This window comes from Elgaria multicarinata, chromosome 14 (assembly GCF_023053635.1).
Source record: "Elgaria multicarinata webbii isolate HBS135686 ecotype San Diego chromosome 14, rElgMul1.1.pri, whole genome shotgun sequence".
NCBI classification, from domain to species: Eukaryota; Metazoa; Chordata; class Lepidosauria; order Squamata; family Anguidae; genus Elgaria; species Elgaria multicarinata.
Window position 1 is genome coordinate 17,188,648 of NC_086184.1, and position 15,039 is coordinate 17,203,686.

General features: G+C 42.2%; 1 protein-coding gene across 1 annotated transcript in view; it reads left to right on the forward strand.

The window, feature by feature from the left end:
* CARMIL2 (capping protein regulator and myosin 1 linker 2) overlaps positions 1-15,039 on the forward strand; it is an 81,240-nt gene that overhangs the window by 13,272 nt on the left and 52,929 nt on the right. The window contains exons 6-12 of the mRNA XM_063141434.1: positions 1,874-1,995; positions 2,831-2,928; positions 5,304-5,374; positions 5,814-5,887; positions 9,165-9,240; positions 10,413-10,501; positions 13,219-13,313. Of these exons, the coding sequence (XP_062997504.1) occupies positions 1,874-1,995; positions 2,831-2,928; positions 5,304-5,374; positions 5,814-5,887; positions 9,165-9,240; positions 10,413-10,501; positions 13,219-13,313 (625 nt within the window). The remainder of the gene's footprint in view (positions 1-1,873; positions 1,996-2,830; positions 2,929-5,303; positions 5,375-5,813; positions 5,888-9,164; positions 9,241-10,412; positions 10,502-13,218; positions 13,314-15,039) is intronic.

The following is a 15,039-nucleotide window of genomic DNA, read 5'->3' on the forward strand; positions in this document are numbered from 1 at the left end:
TCCACGTTTTTCCCCTCTATTTGCCAGTTATCAATCAAGCTGGTTGCCATAATCTTGGTTTTTTTGAGGTTTAACTGCAACCCAGCTTTTGCACTTTCTTCTTTCACCTTTGTCATAAGGCTCCTCAGCTCCTCCTCGCTTTCAGCCATCAATGTGGTGTCATCTGCATATCTGAGATTGTTAATGTTTCTTCCTGCGATTTTAACTCCAGCCTTGGATTCGTCCAGCCCAGCACGTCGCATGATGTGTTCTGCATACAAGTTGAATAGGTAAGGTGAGAGTATACAGCCCTGCCGTACTCCTTTCCCAGTCTTAAACCAGTCCGTTGTTCCGTGGTCTGTTCTTACCGTTGCTACTTGTTCGTTATACAGATTCCTCAGGAGGCAGACTTGGTATCCCCATACCACCAAGAACTTCCCACAGTTTGTTATGATCCACACAGTCAAAGGCTTTAGAATAGTCAATAAAACAGAAATAGATATTTTTCTGGAACTCCCCGGCTTTCTCTATTATCCAGCGGATATTGGCAATTTGGTCTCTAGTTCCTCTGCCTTTTCTAAACCCAGCTTGTACATCTGGCAATTCTCGCTCCATGAATTGCTGGAGTCTACCTTGCAGGATCTTGAGCATTACCTTGCTGGCATGTGAAATAAGTGCCACTGTCCGATAGTTTGAACATTCTTTAGTGTTTCCCTTTTTTGGTATGGGGATATAAGTTGATTTTTTCCAGTCTGATGGCCATTCTTGTGTTTTCCAAATTTGCTGGCATATGGCATGCATCACCTTGACAGCATCATCTTGCAATATTTTAAACAGTTCAGCTGGGATACCGTTGTCTTCTGCTGCCTTGTTATTAGCAATGCTTCTTAAGGCCCATTCAACCTTACTCTTCAGGATGTCTGGCTCTAACTCACTGACCACAACGTCTGAGCTATCCCCAATATTATTATCCTTCCTATACAGTTCTTCCGTATATTCTTGCCACCTTTTCTTGATCTTTTCTGTTTCTGTTATGTCCTTGCCATCTTTGTTTTTGATCATACCCATTTTTGCCTGGAATTTACCTCCAATGTTTCTGATTTTCTGGAAGAGGTCTCTTGTCCTTCCTATTCTATTGTCTTCTTCCACTTCCGCGCATTGCTTGTTTAAAAATAATTCCTTATCTCTTCTGGCTAACCTCTGGAATTTTGCATTTAATTGGACATATCTCCCCCTATCACTGTTGCCTTTTGCTTTCCTTCTTTCTTGGGCTACTTCCAGTGTCTCAGCAGACAGCCATCTTGCCTTCTTGGTTTTCTTTTTCTTTGGGACGTTTTTTGTTGCCACCTCTTGGACAATGTTGCAAACTTCTGTCCATAGTTCTTCCGGGACCCTATCTACTAAATCTAGTCCCTTAAATCTGTTCTTCACTTCCACTGCATATTCATTAGGAATATTAGTGAGCTCATATCTAACTGATCTGTGGGTCTTCCCTATTCTCTTTAGTTTGATTCTAAATTGTGCAATAAGAAGTTTGTGATCTGAACTACATTCAGCTCCAGGTCTTGTCTTTACCGTCTGTATAGATGTCCGCCACCTTTGGCTGCAAAGGATGTAGTCAATCTGATTTCGGTGTCGGCCATCTGGTGAAGTCCATGTATAAAGCCGTCTTTTAGGTTGTTGGAAGAGAGTGTTTGTTATGCACAGTGAGTTGTCCTGGCAAAATTCTATCAGCCTATGTCCCGCTTCATTTTGTTCTCCTAAACCATGCTTACCTGTAATTCCAGATGTCATTTGACTGCCCACCTTGGTGTTCCAGTCTCCTGTAACGAAAATAACATCTCTCCTGGGAAGCATCTCATCTCGTATATGTTTTCCCAATTCATCTCTCCAGGTTGTCATAAAGACAGACTCAGCTTCCTTTGAATTAGAGTTCTTGTCACTGGACGACTTGGAAGATGCAATCATCCATGTGGTCACTTCCATTAAGAAGATAATTCCGAATTCTTCACCTGGGTAAGGAAGTCGTGTGTTTTACAAATCACCCAAACCTGGAGTTGCAGCTTTCTCTGAACCAGTGCCTTCTCTTTGTGCCCTCTGTGCTGCTTGTGGATTGTTGGAGTTGGTAGTCCTGGAGGGCACCATGTTGGGAAAGATTGTTTTTGAGGCCTTAATTAGAAGATACAGGCAGGATGTTAATAACTAAGGCTAAACCAGCATGATGAGCAAAGGTTTATGAAGCATTTATATAGCACCTTAACATGCAGAAAAACATAGAAAAGATGGCAACCTTACTCATCAGTAGAACATCATGACCCTGAAAGCTTTATAGCAAAAGTGTGCTAAGAAGTGTAGACCTGCTTGAAATTATTCTTTTCTAAATCAAAGGCTGGCAAATGCACCAGTTTATATGCTTCATCATGAGGATGAATTCATTCCTGACCATGGATAGGTTGCTGGGCTTTTCTTCTTTCTTGGACAGGGCTTTTGTGTTTTGAGCTCATAGACTTGACTTCTCTCTCCCACAGCCCAGTGACCTTTTCCCCTTCAGCTTTCGTTCTGCCTCACAAAGCTGAACTTGGTGGACCAACTTCGCTGTATCCCGTTCAGACATTTTATTTGCCATCTGCAAAAAGGATATTTGTCACCACTAGGGTGTCGTTCCATAAAGGAGCGCCCAGCAGGGGCCTAACTTCGAATATACTCCTATAGCTGAATTCTAATCCCAGCCAGCCAACCTACCTCTTCTTAGAGGAAGAAGCCCAGAAGTATGATAGAGATAAAAGCTCTCTTCTTAATGTTGGTTGTTGTTGTTTTTAATGCAAATGTAATTCCCCCTTTTCTATTAAAGACTTCTACTCCAGGATGCTTCCCCTATCTTGCTTGATAAAATTAAAGGGATAACCGATTCCTTGGAAGAAGATCTGAAAGAAAACCAAGGTCCATGTGGTAAATTTTACGTATGAGAATTACCGAAGGGATTTTATTTATTTATTTATTTATTTATTTGCAAGTAATCATTAAGCCAAACTGCATATATTCTTAATTTGGTGATAAAACTAGATCTTCCCTGAAAGTGGGGTGAGTCTGATGTTTAATTGCTTTTGCTGGTCCATTGCCTAAGCGTGTGCGTGTGTGTGTGTGTGTGTGTATGTGTGTGTGTGTGACAATTCTGAATTCAGAGGAAGTCAGAACAAGCATACATTGGAAAACGGGGCTGTTGTGTGTGTTTGTGTATTTTGTAGGCTTAGCTTTGGAAGCACTACTAGGCCATTAATGACACCTCTCGTTTATTCTCTAGGAAACATTTTGTATGCAGCCTAGGGCCAGACGCACACATCTTTCCCTAGGCTGCACACACCTCTCCTAGTTGCACATATGGGGAGTGTTTGATTGGATTAAGACAGCAATCCTCTACTGGCTTTCTTGAGAGTAAGCTCCACTGCTCACAGTGAGAGCTATTTCACAGTAACCCATGCATAGGATTGGGCTGAGATATATCCATCCCATCCTACAGTTCTTGAGACTTTTCGTAGCTGTTCACAAAATGGTAAATATATAAAACTGTTTTTAAACCTTCTCAAAAGACAACATAAAATAAAAGCAACAACACTAAATGCAGCTGTTGGACAATAAAACAGGAGATAAAATCGCAGATGAAGCTGAGTGTCCAATTAAGCAAGGAAAACGTAAAAGGCCTGAGCAAAGAGGCTGCTTTGTGACTAGTTATAGATGGGGGGGGGGGGGAGGATTCTGCCACTTCAGAGGGGCCAAAGGAGGAGACCAGGATCCTGGGTTTTTTAAAAAAATAGTTGTGCAGAAGAGAGAATTTTAGCAGTGGCAGCATTTCTCCTACTTTCATGACAATAAAAACCAGCATGGTGCAGTTATTTACACTGTTGGTTTAGGACGGGGGAGACTCGGGTTCAAATCCCCCCTCAGCCATAAAAGATGGCATAGAGCTGCTCATTCATTCTCTCTCTCTCTCTCTCTCTCTCTGTCTCTCTCTCTCTCTCTCTCTCTCTCTCTGTCTCTCAGCTAACCTACCTCACAGGGTTGTTGTGACAATAATATGCAGGAGGGGTGAGCCCTGAGGTCTTTGGGAGAAGGACAGGATAAAAATGTAATAAATAAGCTGCCTCTTTAAAAATTACCTCTTGTATGAAAAACATTAATAAATAAGGTTCCTCCTTTAAAATTCTGTCTGGTATGCAAATATTAACCTGCATTCCATATTTGGATCTAGTCATCCAAATTGAAGGCAAACACACACACATACACATACACACACACACACAATGGGAGACAAGGTTGCAATAAAACCCTTAATTCAGATATTTTCAATGTTTTCAACAACTACATTTGCTGACTAAATATGTTCTGCTGAATAATTTTATGTTTTAATGTATATCAAAAGGGGTTTGAGGCTTTGTCTGTTTGTTTTGTGAGGTGGAAGAATTTACAGTTTAAAATATACTATTCAGGTCTCTTTGGCCTAAATAGCATATTTTGTATTTTCTTGTCCTATATAAATTGAATTCATGAAGACACTTTTCTATAATGCTTTGGCGTGCTCAAACCCCCTGTTCAGTAGGTCAATTTACCTGACACTAAGAAATCGTGTCTTACCTAAGTCCAACTACTGAGGTTAGATTTAAATTCAAGACTTTCTAGTTCACAGGTTAATTTCTTGGTCACTATGCTACAGTAGCTCTCAATGAATTGCCCATCTCTCATGTATCCCAAATGCATTATCAATGAACTGTTCACTTATTAATTACATTTTACTTTCTAAGGGTGCAATCCCATGTGTGTTTAGACAGGAAAATGTCCTAAAACTCCCAGCATCCCCCAACCAATGCTGGTTGGGGGATGCTGGGAGTTGTAGGATTTTTTTCTGTCTAAACATGCATAGGACTCAAGCTTATTCTTCCTCCAACTTCCTTTTCATCCGCACAATCCATCGGCCCATGGTCACCCAGTGAGGCTCATTGCTGAGGGAGAATTTGAAGCCTGGTTTCCCTGGATGAACTCAAACTATCACCACACATTTCGCCTTAATACACAATTGGTCTTTTATCTTGCTTGTCCTCAGAATATACCTCTGAGGCAGGTCTTTGGAATTTCCATTTTACAGAGAGGAGAACTGAGGCTAAGAGGACAAAATACCCAAAGCTCTGCATTAATTCACCGGACTGATTCTGGGATTTGAACCTCTGTCTTCCAGATTCCCTCTTTGGATCCATAAATGTATTGATTTTCTGTCTGTAAAAGCTACCTTTCCTTGCACAGAGACTTCTGCTAACATCCTCTCATATTTACAGGTGGGTTTTCAGAGATGTACGGCGCCCTCTGTGATTACACTGGCCTCCCTTTCCAAGAGGAGATCCAATGGGTAAGGCAGAGCATAAAAGAAGAGATTCGTAATTCATAAAATAAGATAAAGATAACCAGTTACAGTGTGGAGTATTTATTTATTTATTTATTTATTATTAAAACATTGGTATCCTGCCCTATTATCAATGCGATCTCAGGGCTGCGTACAGATAAAATCAGAACAATGTCAACATAAATAGTTTACACAGCAAAAAATGTATTAAATTGTTAACAAATTAAAACCGGTAGAAAATTTTTTAAAGCCATAAAACAATTACTCAACATATTCCCTGTACCACAGTCTACTCCAACCTGATGCCTTTCAAATGTTTTGGACTACAACTCCCAGCATTCCTTAACACTGGGCATGCTGGCTGGCCTGATGGGAGTCGAAGTCTGAAACATCTGTGTGCCACCAGTTTGGTGAATATGCTATTTTTTTCCCCTTTCTTTTGCAGGATGTGGATAATATTTATCACAACCAGGAATGCAGGGAATTCAACCTATTGGATTTCAATCACCTGCACAGCCAGTGAGTCTATGTAAAAGGATCACAGTTTAGCGTGTACCAGGGTGGAGTGAGATGGGGAGTGAGTAGGTAAAAACTTGCAGGACTGTGGTCACACCAGACACTCTGTAAAAACAATGGAACGTGCAAAATCCTAAGGGCTTCAGCTGTCATGTCTGCAGTAAAGTGTCTAAAATACCACTGCCACCAGAGCAGAGGAGCTGCATACTAAATGCCAGAAGCTGAAGAAAAGCCTTTGTAGAACCCCTAAGGCTTAGTTTCTCAACAAGGGGGGAATTCCCCCCAGGGGGAATTTTAGGGGGAATTCCAGGGGGGGAATTGGGACCAGTATTCAGCAAAGTATGATGTCCTGTAGATTATGTCTTCCTACACATGTTGTTAAAAACGTCCCAGAAAAGTGTCATGTCGTCTGCAAAAGCCAGGCCTTTGCTCTCTTTTCCCTCCCTCCCTCGCAGTCCTAGAAATTTCAAGCTTCCCATTTAAAGGGGCAACGCAAAGCATGGGAGCTGAGAATGTAAAAGGGGCCATGCTTTGCATGGCCCCTTTAAATGGGACTAATATAGAAAATAAAATAAAAGATTTTCAATATTATACGCATATTATTTGGAATGCACTTTTTGAGTTAGACTATCTTGGGAAGGGGGGAATTATATTATGAACAATGGTGAAAGGGGGGAATGGAGCAAAAAAGGTTGAGAAGCACTGCCCTAAGGCAAGGAGACCGAGAGCTTCATCCCACATACCTGTTTCCCTCGAATTATCCCCTACAGCGCTAAGATGGCGTTGTTGTTGTTGCTAAATCACACCCTGGGCGGCAGCGTTCCTAAGATCCTTTACAAAGGGTTTAAGGGGGGAAATGTAGAAAAATCTTTTAAAAATCAACGGATGACCCAATCCGATTCAAATTTGGTATGCTTAAAGCTCTCCTTAATATCTATTACTGTGCCAATTTTGATGTCTTTATCTTTAAAGCTTACGCAGATGAAAGCATTTGTTTAATTTTTCTTTAAACATATCAAATCCTGCTCCTGCGCCCCAGTGGCCGCTCGGAAAATAACAAATGATTTGCTTGAAAACTAGTAGCAAAATAGGGTGGGTCTTTTCCCTTTATAGCACAATTAAAGCAGGATGCATGGGAGTACTTCACAGTCAAAGCAGATTATAAACTGGAAACCTTCAGAGTACTTCACAATAAAAGCAGATTATAAGCTGGAAAACTTCGGAGTCCTTTGCACGCAATTCGCAGTGATTGCAAAGTCTAACGCTGGTGTGATAAAGCTCCAAGTATCTATGCTATGTATGCTGCCTTCTTCAGCATGGACCCCAGTCCCTTCTTCCTTTGCCTACACATTCATTTCCCATTTGTTTGGTTTTTTACTATATTTTATTCTGCTTTTCAGACAATTGTCCCCCAAAGTGACTCACATCAATAAAAAAGAGAGAGAAACCCTGCCTTTAGGCTTACAAACTAAAAGGAGAAGGCACGTAATGGTAGGGAAGTGCAGGGAAACGGATCAGGAAGGGAGACATGATAGCACTCTTCAAGTACTTGAAAGGTTGTCATACAGAGGAGGGCCAGGATATCTTCTCGATCCTCCCAGAGTGCAGGACATGGAAGAATGGGTTCAAGTTACAGGAAGCCAGATTTCAGCTGGACATCAGGAAAAACTTCCTGAGTGCAGTACAACAATGGAGCCAAGGGCCTAGGGAGGTCGTGGGCTTTCCCACACTCGAGGCATTCAAGAGGCAGCTGGACAGCCATCTGTCAGGGATGCTTTAAGGTAGATTCCTGCATTGAGCAGGGGGTTGGGCTGGATGGCCTTATAGGCCCCTTCTAACTCTACTGTTCTATGATTCTATGAGATCAGCTTTTCAAGGCCAGAATAAAGTGATGAGCTATAAGTGGACATTTAAATGCACCTTGTAGTTGGTGGTTCTAAACCTACTGCATTGGAAGTGAATCACAGGGTAATCAATATGAATTTCAAATACATTCTTTTGCAATGGGGTGTTAGTCTATCAAAATATCTACACCCAGGCACAGACATCAATATAAGTGTGTTTAAAGTACAGCATGTGAATTTAGGATGTCATCAGTGAGGAAGTGGTAGAAATTGTGCTGCATTTAACCTTTGCAGTCCTTGCATGCCCAACCTATCAACAACAAGAAGACCAAGATCCAAACTGATGACACATCAACAGATTAAATATATATATATATATATATTTACGAAGTTCCAGTTAGTCATTTGGCTTGGGCCCTGTCTATGGCCAGCCAAGGACAGTATCTTTCAAATGTCTTCCATGCAGCAAGTAGAAACATTGAGGATGTTAGGCCCAGTTCCTGTGTTTACTTGGAAACTTGGAAACTATGAATAAAAAAACATTTTGTGGCCTGTATCTATAACTTCTACTTGACTGGGTCCTATGGGGCTTAATCAGAATAAAACTTGCAAAGACATAACTGAACAAACATGTCTTTAGTAAGAATCAAATTATACAAAACATGCAACAATTTCCCAATACAAATAAATGTAACAATCTCTCCGAGTCCAAACAAAAATATGGAATTCTTGCTTGCAACTTTGCAGTAGGCCAGTCCCAAAGTACCTTGGGTTTGACACGTGATAAAGCAATCAATTCATTCCCTCTGACCCCAGATCCCTCTTGGCTCCCAAATCCATCTGGGGGAATTGGCCCCAAGTATGTCTTGGAAGTTGTGATGGAAGGCCTCTGTCTTCAGGCAAGCTTTTTGACACTAGAATAAATAGGATGTTCTTGTGTTTTTAATGTTATATTTATTGAAATGTTTTGAATTAATTGTTCTTTAAACTTATTTAAACTGAGCTTTGTGGAATAGAACTGTTTAAAATCTAAATAGTTTGCTATATTGAGCGAGCTACATCTGGGTTTTTTAAAAAATTGCATCAGCCATTTATCGTATGCTCAGGAGACCTTACTTACAGTTGTTTACAGGTTCTTTAAATGATGTCTTGATGATGTTTTGCTTCTGCTTTTTAAGAGCACTGTCTTTAGGTTTTTTTAGAGCAGGGAAAATGGGGTATTATTTCTGAAAGCGAAAGAACTATTTGTGTATTTGTGTCATCTTCCTATAGCACAGTGCCACCTAGAGGTTATATTGCAAAAAAGCAGGAAAGGTAAATCGCTTTGTATAGAGCTCAGGTTTCAGTTCTGTGATGAAGCTGAAAGTAGATACAGCAGTTAACAGCGTCGTGTAAAAAACTGCATTTAACAGCATTGTTGCTTTGTCCTACTGTAGGCATGTGGCTCTTAGTGTGGCTGGCTTGTCATATAATCAGTGGTTCACGAGGCTGCATTGCAAAGACTTCAAATTGGTAAGTGCAGAGAAGGGAGCGGAAGAGGAACAGATGCCCCAAATACTGTTAATTGAGAGTTCTGACTAATGTATTGTAATATCCTAGGCCAGCCTTCCAGAGCTCGGCACCCTCTAGATGTTTTGGACAACATCTCCCACCAGTCCCATTCAGCATGCCCAAGGGACAGGGATGATGGGGTCTGTAGTCCAAAACTTCTGGAGGGTGCCAAATTGGGGAAGCCTTTCCTAGGTCTTTTGGGATGTTGATTCCCCCCTCCCCCCCCACACACACAGGTTCCACAATTTGCACAAATGATGGCCAAATAATGGGCAAATTTCTGAGCAACATGCTCAAATTATGGCTTGGCACTAAAAAAAAAGGGGGGGGGAGTTCCCAGAGTTCAGGAAAAATCCCAAAGCTTGGCTCTCAAACCAAATCAAGTGTGCATCGGAATTCTGTCGAGGCAAAAATCAACTAGATTACCCAGTGATGGACATCCGTAGCTCAGGGTAGAGATAATGCTTTGCGTGCAGGAGGTGCAATCTCTACCAACCCCAATTGAAAGAATCAGGTAGGAGCTGTGGAAAATTGCCTGAGACCGTGGAAACCTGCTGCCAGTCACAGTAGATGATTCTTGGCTAGATGGACATGTAGACCTGGTTTGCATGTAACATCAGTTCATGGGTTGTTTAACCCATGAATTGGCAGGGCAAGTGAGCATGCTGTCTCCTGTGTGCTTGTTGCTCCTGCTTTGCATCCACTTTCATCAACAGCCCAGGAATGCGTCATTCCTGGGATGTTTGATTTGATCTGCAAACCTGGAACTCGGTTATTGAGGGACAAACAATCCAGAGTTTGAACCCAACAACAGACTAACAATGGACCATGGTTTAAAAACAACTATGTTCTTGTTGCAAAGCAGAGTCAATTAGGGATTACCAGAGTAGTACGATGAGAGAGAAAAGGAGAAATTAAGAAAAAGAGACATTTCAGTTTATAGTTCTGCGATTTACTGTTGATTATGAACAAGCTATAGGGGATAATTGGTTAATAAGTGGTCTGTTGTTGACTTTTTAAATAACTATTTGCGAGTTCTTGAATAATAAGTTCTTCTGCCTTTTTCTGGAATAAAATTTCTACCTGAATCTTCTCACGCAGGGCATGACAGTATCTTTTTTCTTCTGCCCTAGAATCCAGATATTCTGGAGCAGATCCTCCATGTCCTCAGTAAATCCGTGACTTTGGAAGAGCTGGTGCTGGAAAACTGTGGCTTGAAGTTGTAAGTAAAGGGGCTTGATCTTTGATTAGGACTAGCTTGTGAATTGCTTAATAAATAAAATTGCGGATGCTTTTACAGTGTGGGACGTTGTCTGACTGCCGGTAAACTCCTTTCCCATTAAGCCACCGAGAGATTCATAATATTAATGTCGGCCATGGAAATAAACAAGCCAACTATTTAGGGTTGAGCAAAATACCCTGCAAACGAATTAGAGACATCATCTGATAAAAGGGATGTTGGTTGATTAATCATATTTGTTGCAAATGGTTGATTAATTTAAATCAATATAAACTTACATAAAGCTTAATAATATTTTAAAACAAACCGGCACAGTTTCTTTGGTTCTAGATGTTGCATATATATGTCACAGCAGGGCCCATCTTAAAAGAGTTATTCCTACCTCTTCTAAGACAGAGACTGCTATCTGCAATTTTTATAAATACTGATATGGAAATGTAACATTTTTAACGTATTGTCTTATTAATCAAGGATGCCCTTTCATCAGTTAAGGGTACAATTCTATGTACATTTAGTGGGAGGGGGAGTCCTATAACACCCAGTTGGGGAATGCTGGATGTTGTAGGACTTTTTTCTGTCTAAAAGTGCATAGGATTGCACCCTAAATCACTTTTTAATTGGGCATCTAACTGGCTTCTAACTGTTGAAACGAAGGAAAATGCTGGATTCGAATGGAGCTTTTGGCTGATCTGATTCTGTATTCTTAGAAGTTTGGAATGCATTAATAACAAAACAGACATCTTTAACAGGACCAGCAAACCTCAGCAGAGCTTTTGGAAAGCTCATCTTCGCCTTTAGGTGTTCTAACTTGTGCGTTCTAATTCAGACAAGTGCTTCATTCCACAATTTTTTTTAAAAAAAAAAATTCTCAGAAATTTCATAACTGCAGAATCCTGTGGAAGGTAGACAGTATTGTGCCCGTTAAATAGAAAGTGGCAGATAAGCACTCGTTTAAGATGCAAATGCAGCACATGCCAACAGCACGTACAGAGAGCAAGAAAATAAATAGTTTAGCTATTAATATGAATCCTGCACTCTACCTCTCTTACGTGGCTTTATGGCTCCCACTGTAATAACCAGAACTACGGGTGATCTACCCTGACCTTTTGTTTCTCCCAGGGAAAAGACTGGAGAAGGCCTGAGTAGGAGTTTGTGGCGCAGGCGTGTGGGTTTAAAAGCAGATTCATGTGACCATGGCACCAGGTCATTTTAGAACATAAAAGTATAAGAAGAGCTCTGTTGAATCAGACCAAGGGTCCATCTAGTCCAGCACTCTGTTTGCACAGTGCCCAACCAGCTATCGACTATGGACACTAGTGCCAGTGCACCCTGCTACCCATGTTCCCCAGCAACTGGTGTATATAGGCTTACTGCCTCTCATCATGTTTCTCGCCTGCCCAAGGGCCTCTACTTCCCTTGCTCGGCTTCGTCCATTTTCTTCTGCTGCCCCTTACGCCTGGAACGCTCTTCCAGAACATCTGAGATCCACTAGTTCAATCGCAGCTTTTAAAGCTCAACTAAAAACTTTTCTTTTTCCTAAAGCTTTTAAAACTTGATGTTGTGCGGACTTTATACTGTTAGTTTTTCCCTACCCTGTGCCTGCTTACCCTACCCTGTGCCTGTTGGCATTCTCTTCCCCTCCTTATTGTTTTACTATGATTTTATTAGATTGTAAGCCTATGCGGCAGGGCCTTGCTATTTACTGTTTTACTCTGTACAGCACCATGTACATTGATGGTGCTATATAAATAATAATAATAATAATAATAATAATAATAATAATAATAATAATCAGGACTAGCCTTCTCCTCCATGAGTTTTGACTTCAGGTTGACTGTTGGTCACTCTGGGGTTAAATTTGTGCACCAGTCAGCAGGTGGGTTTGCAGGCAGCCCCATTCTCGGGGTCCACAGTTTTGCTTGCAATGGCAAATGTTCCACTACAACCTACTGAGTGATACAAGCTGCCAGGCATCCCGCCCCCACTGACTCCCGCAATCTTGGAGCTGGGATTAGAGATCGTCCCTACAGTTATGCAGCATTTTGGAGGTTCTCGGGACCACTGCAGCATTGATACCCATCCCTTCCGCCCTCCGCATCCCCAAGCTGGCAGGGGAAGCTTGGCATTGGCTTTGACATTGTGCTTCAAAGGTATGTCAAGTGCCTTGGCCACAGAGCAATGCCCAGGCAGGCTGGGACTTGCTTTCACATAAGGTGATTCCAAGAGCCACCACCGCCCCCCCCCCCCATGCCCTCCTCCTGGTGAGAGGTGTGCCAGGCAGTGGAGGCTCGTAGCTCCAATTTTGATGGGGCTATGATTCCATTCTGGGTTTCAGTCAGAACCAGACCGAACTCTAAAGGACCTATCCAAAGTGTTGAACTTATTTGGGGAAGGGCTGGCGTTCAGCACCTTAGACAGCTCCTTTAGAGCCCCGGCTGCTTCTGACGAAAACTCAGAATAGAATCAAAGCTCCAGCAAAATTGGAGTTACCAGCCTCCACCGGAGCAGGGGATTGTCCTTGATGTTGCATTTTGCTTCGGAGGTGTAGCACAAAGTCAAGGGCAAGACCCCATCCTTTGTGGGAGGGGCAGGTTCCTGGGGACCCCAAGCTTTGGGATGGCCAGAATCCATAGACCGCTGGACTTGTCCTCTGTCTCTCTTGCACTTCTGGTTATTGTGTGGACTCTTTTCCCTTGCAGTGATTTTGCTCAAGAGATGGCCCAGGTACTCCACGATCATCCAGGCTCTGCCTTAAACACAGTTAACCTCTCGGGAAACTTGCTGGAGGACCGAGGTAGTGCTTCCCTAATTTCTCAGCCAGTGCTTCATTGTAGTAGCTTCCATATCTTGTCTATAACCATTAACTTGGCTTAGTAGCCCTGTTCAGGCATACAACCCCCATACAATGAGAATTGTGTGAAGGGCAAAGCAGGACCAAAACCATTGGCTCCGTCCTCTCCATCGTGCTCCCATCACTTAGTGAGAACATCTAGAGAACATCTAAATCCTACTCTAGACTCCCTGCTGAAATTACCCCTCAAATGCATAGAGCAGCATTAGGCAACCTTTTTTTTTTTTTTTTTGGATGTGGGCATGTTTATTAATTTGAGAAACTGCCCTGGGCACCACCACAAAATGGCTGCCATGGGAGGTGTGGCAAACGACAAGGAACCTGCCCAAAAGACTGAATACACTGCAGAGGTGGGGTCTGAGCCCCAACATGCTAAGCTGCTCCTTTGAACCCACAGTTTACAGCACCAACAGAAGCCTATTTTGCAGCAAATTATTTAACGGATGTGTCATTTTTTAAAAAAAGAAGAAGTGGGAGGGGTAGGACACGTTGGCCTGCGTCGAGAAAAGTGTCTGGGGACAGATGGAGGCCCTGCGGGCACTGCATTGCCTACCCTTAGCCTAGAGCAGCCTTCCTCAACCTGGGGCGGTCCAGATGTGTTGGACTGGCTGGGGCATTCTGGGAGTTGTAGTCCAACACATCTGGAGCACCCCAGGTTGAGGAAGGCTGGCCTAGAGGATGATGAAGCCATGCAAAGGGAATGCAATGGAGGAGGCAGGGACGTCTACCATGGTTCCCTTCTTCCCCCTCACACAGTTCTTATCATGTGGTAAATGGACACCTGAATGTTTCCTGGCAAAGCCTCCTTGCTGTGCTTAGCTAGGGTGAAAAGAAGGGAGAAACCAAGTCTCAGGATGCTGAACTTTTCATTTGTAGGTCGTAAAGCCCAACGCGTTTCAGCCTGTACCTTTTCAAGGCCTTCTTCAGGGCGCTGTAAACATTTAAAATACATACTATAAAACATGGTAGGACCAACATGTAAGAAAAATATATTCTTAATATAAAATTAAATTGACATAGAATCATAGAATCATAGAATAGCAGAGTTGGAAGGGGCCTACAAGGCCATCGAGTCCAACCCCCTGCTCAATGCAGGAATCCACCCTAAAGCATCCCTGACAGATGGTTGCCCAGCTGCCTCTTGAATGCCTCTAGTGTGGGACAGCCCACAACCTCCCTAGGTAGCTGATTCCACCGTCGCACTGCTCTAACAGTCAGGAAGTTTTTCCTGATGTCCAGCCGGAATCTGGCTTCCTTTAACTTGAGCCCGTTATTCCGTGTCCTGCACTCTGGGAGGATCGAGAAGAGATTGCCACAGGGGGCTATGTACATATGTAAATTGTTTGAAGCATTTTTCAAATTTATGATAGGACAAAATGCTCTGTATTTTATTACATTCATACAAAACATTTCTTATCTATATCTATCTATAATATCTTACTTGTAGCTAAGGGCAAAGAGTCTTCTTTCTCCCTTTAGAACTTGCCATTGCAAAAGCTGCAAGTTCTGCCATCAGAAGTTGAGGGAAAACAGGCTTTTCCAACTCTCCAGTTATTACGAGTGCTTCAACTGTTGGCTCATTTATATAGCATTTTAGTTTGCAACGTGATTTTCCATCTCTATCGAATGTTTTGGTGGTGGGTTGTTAATAACAATAATAAATTTATTT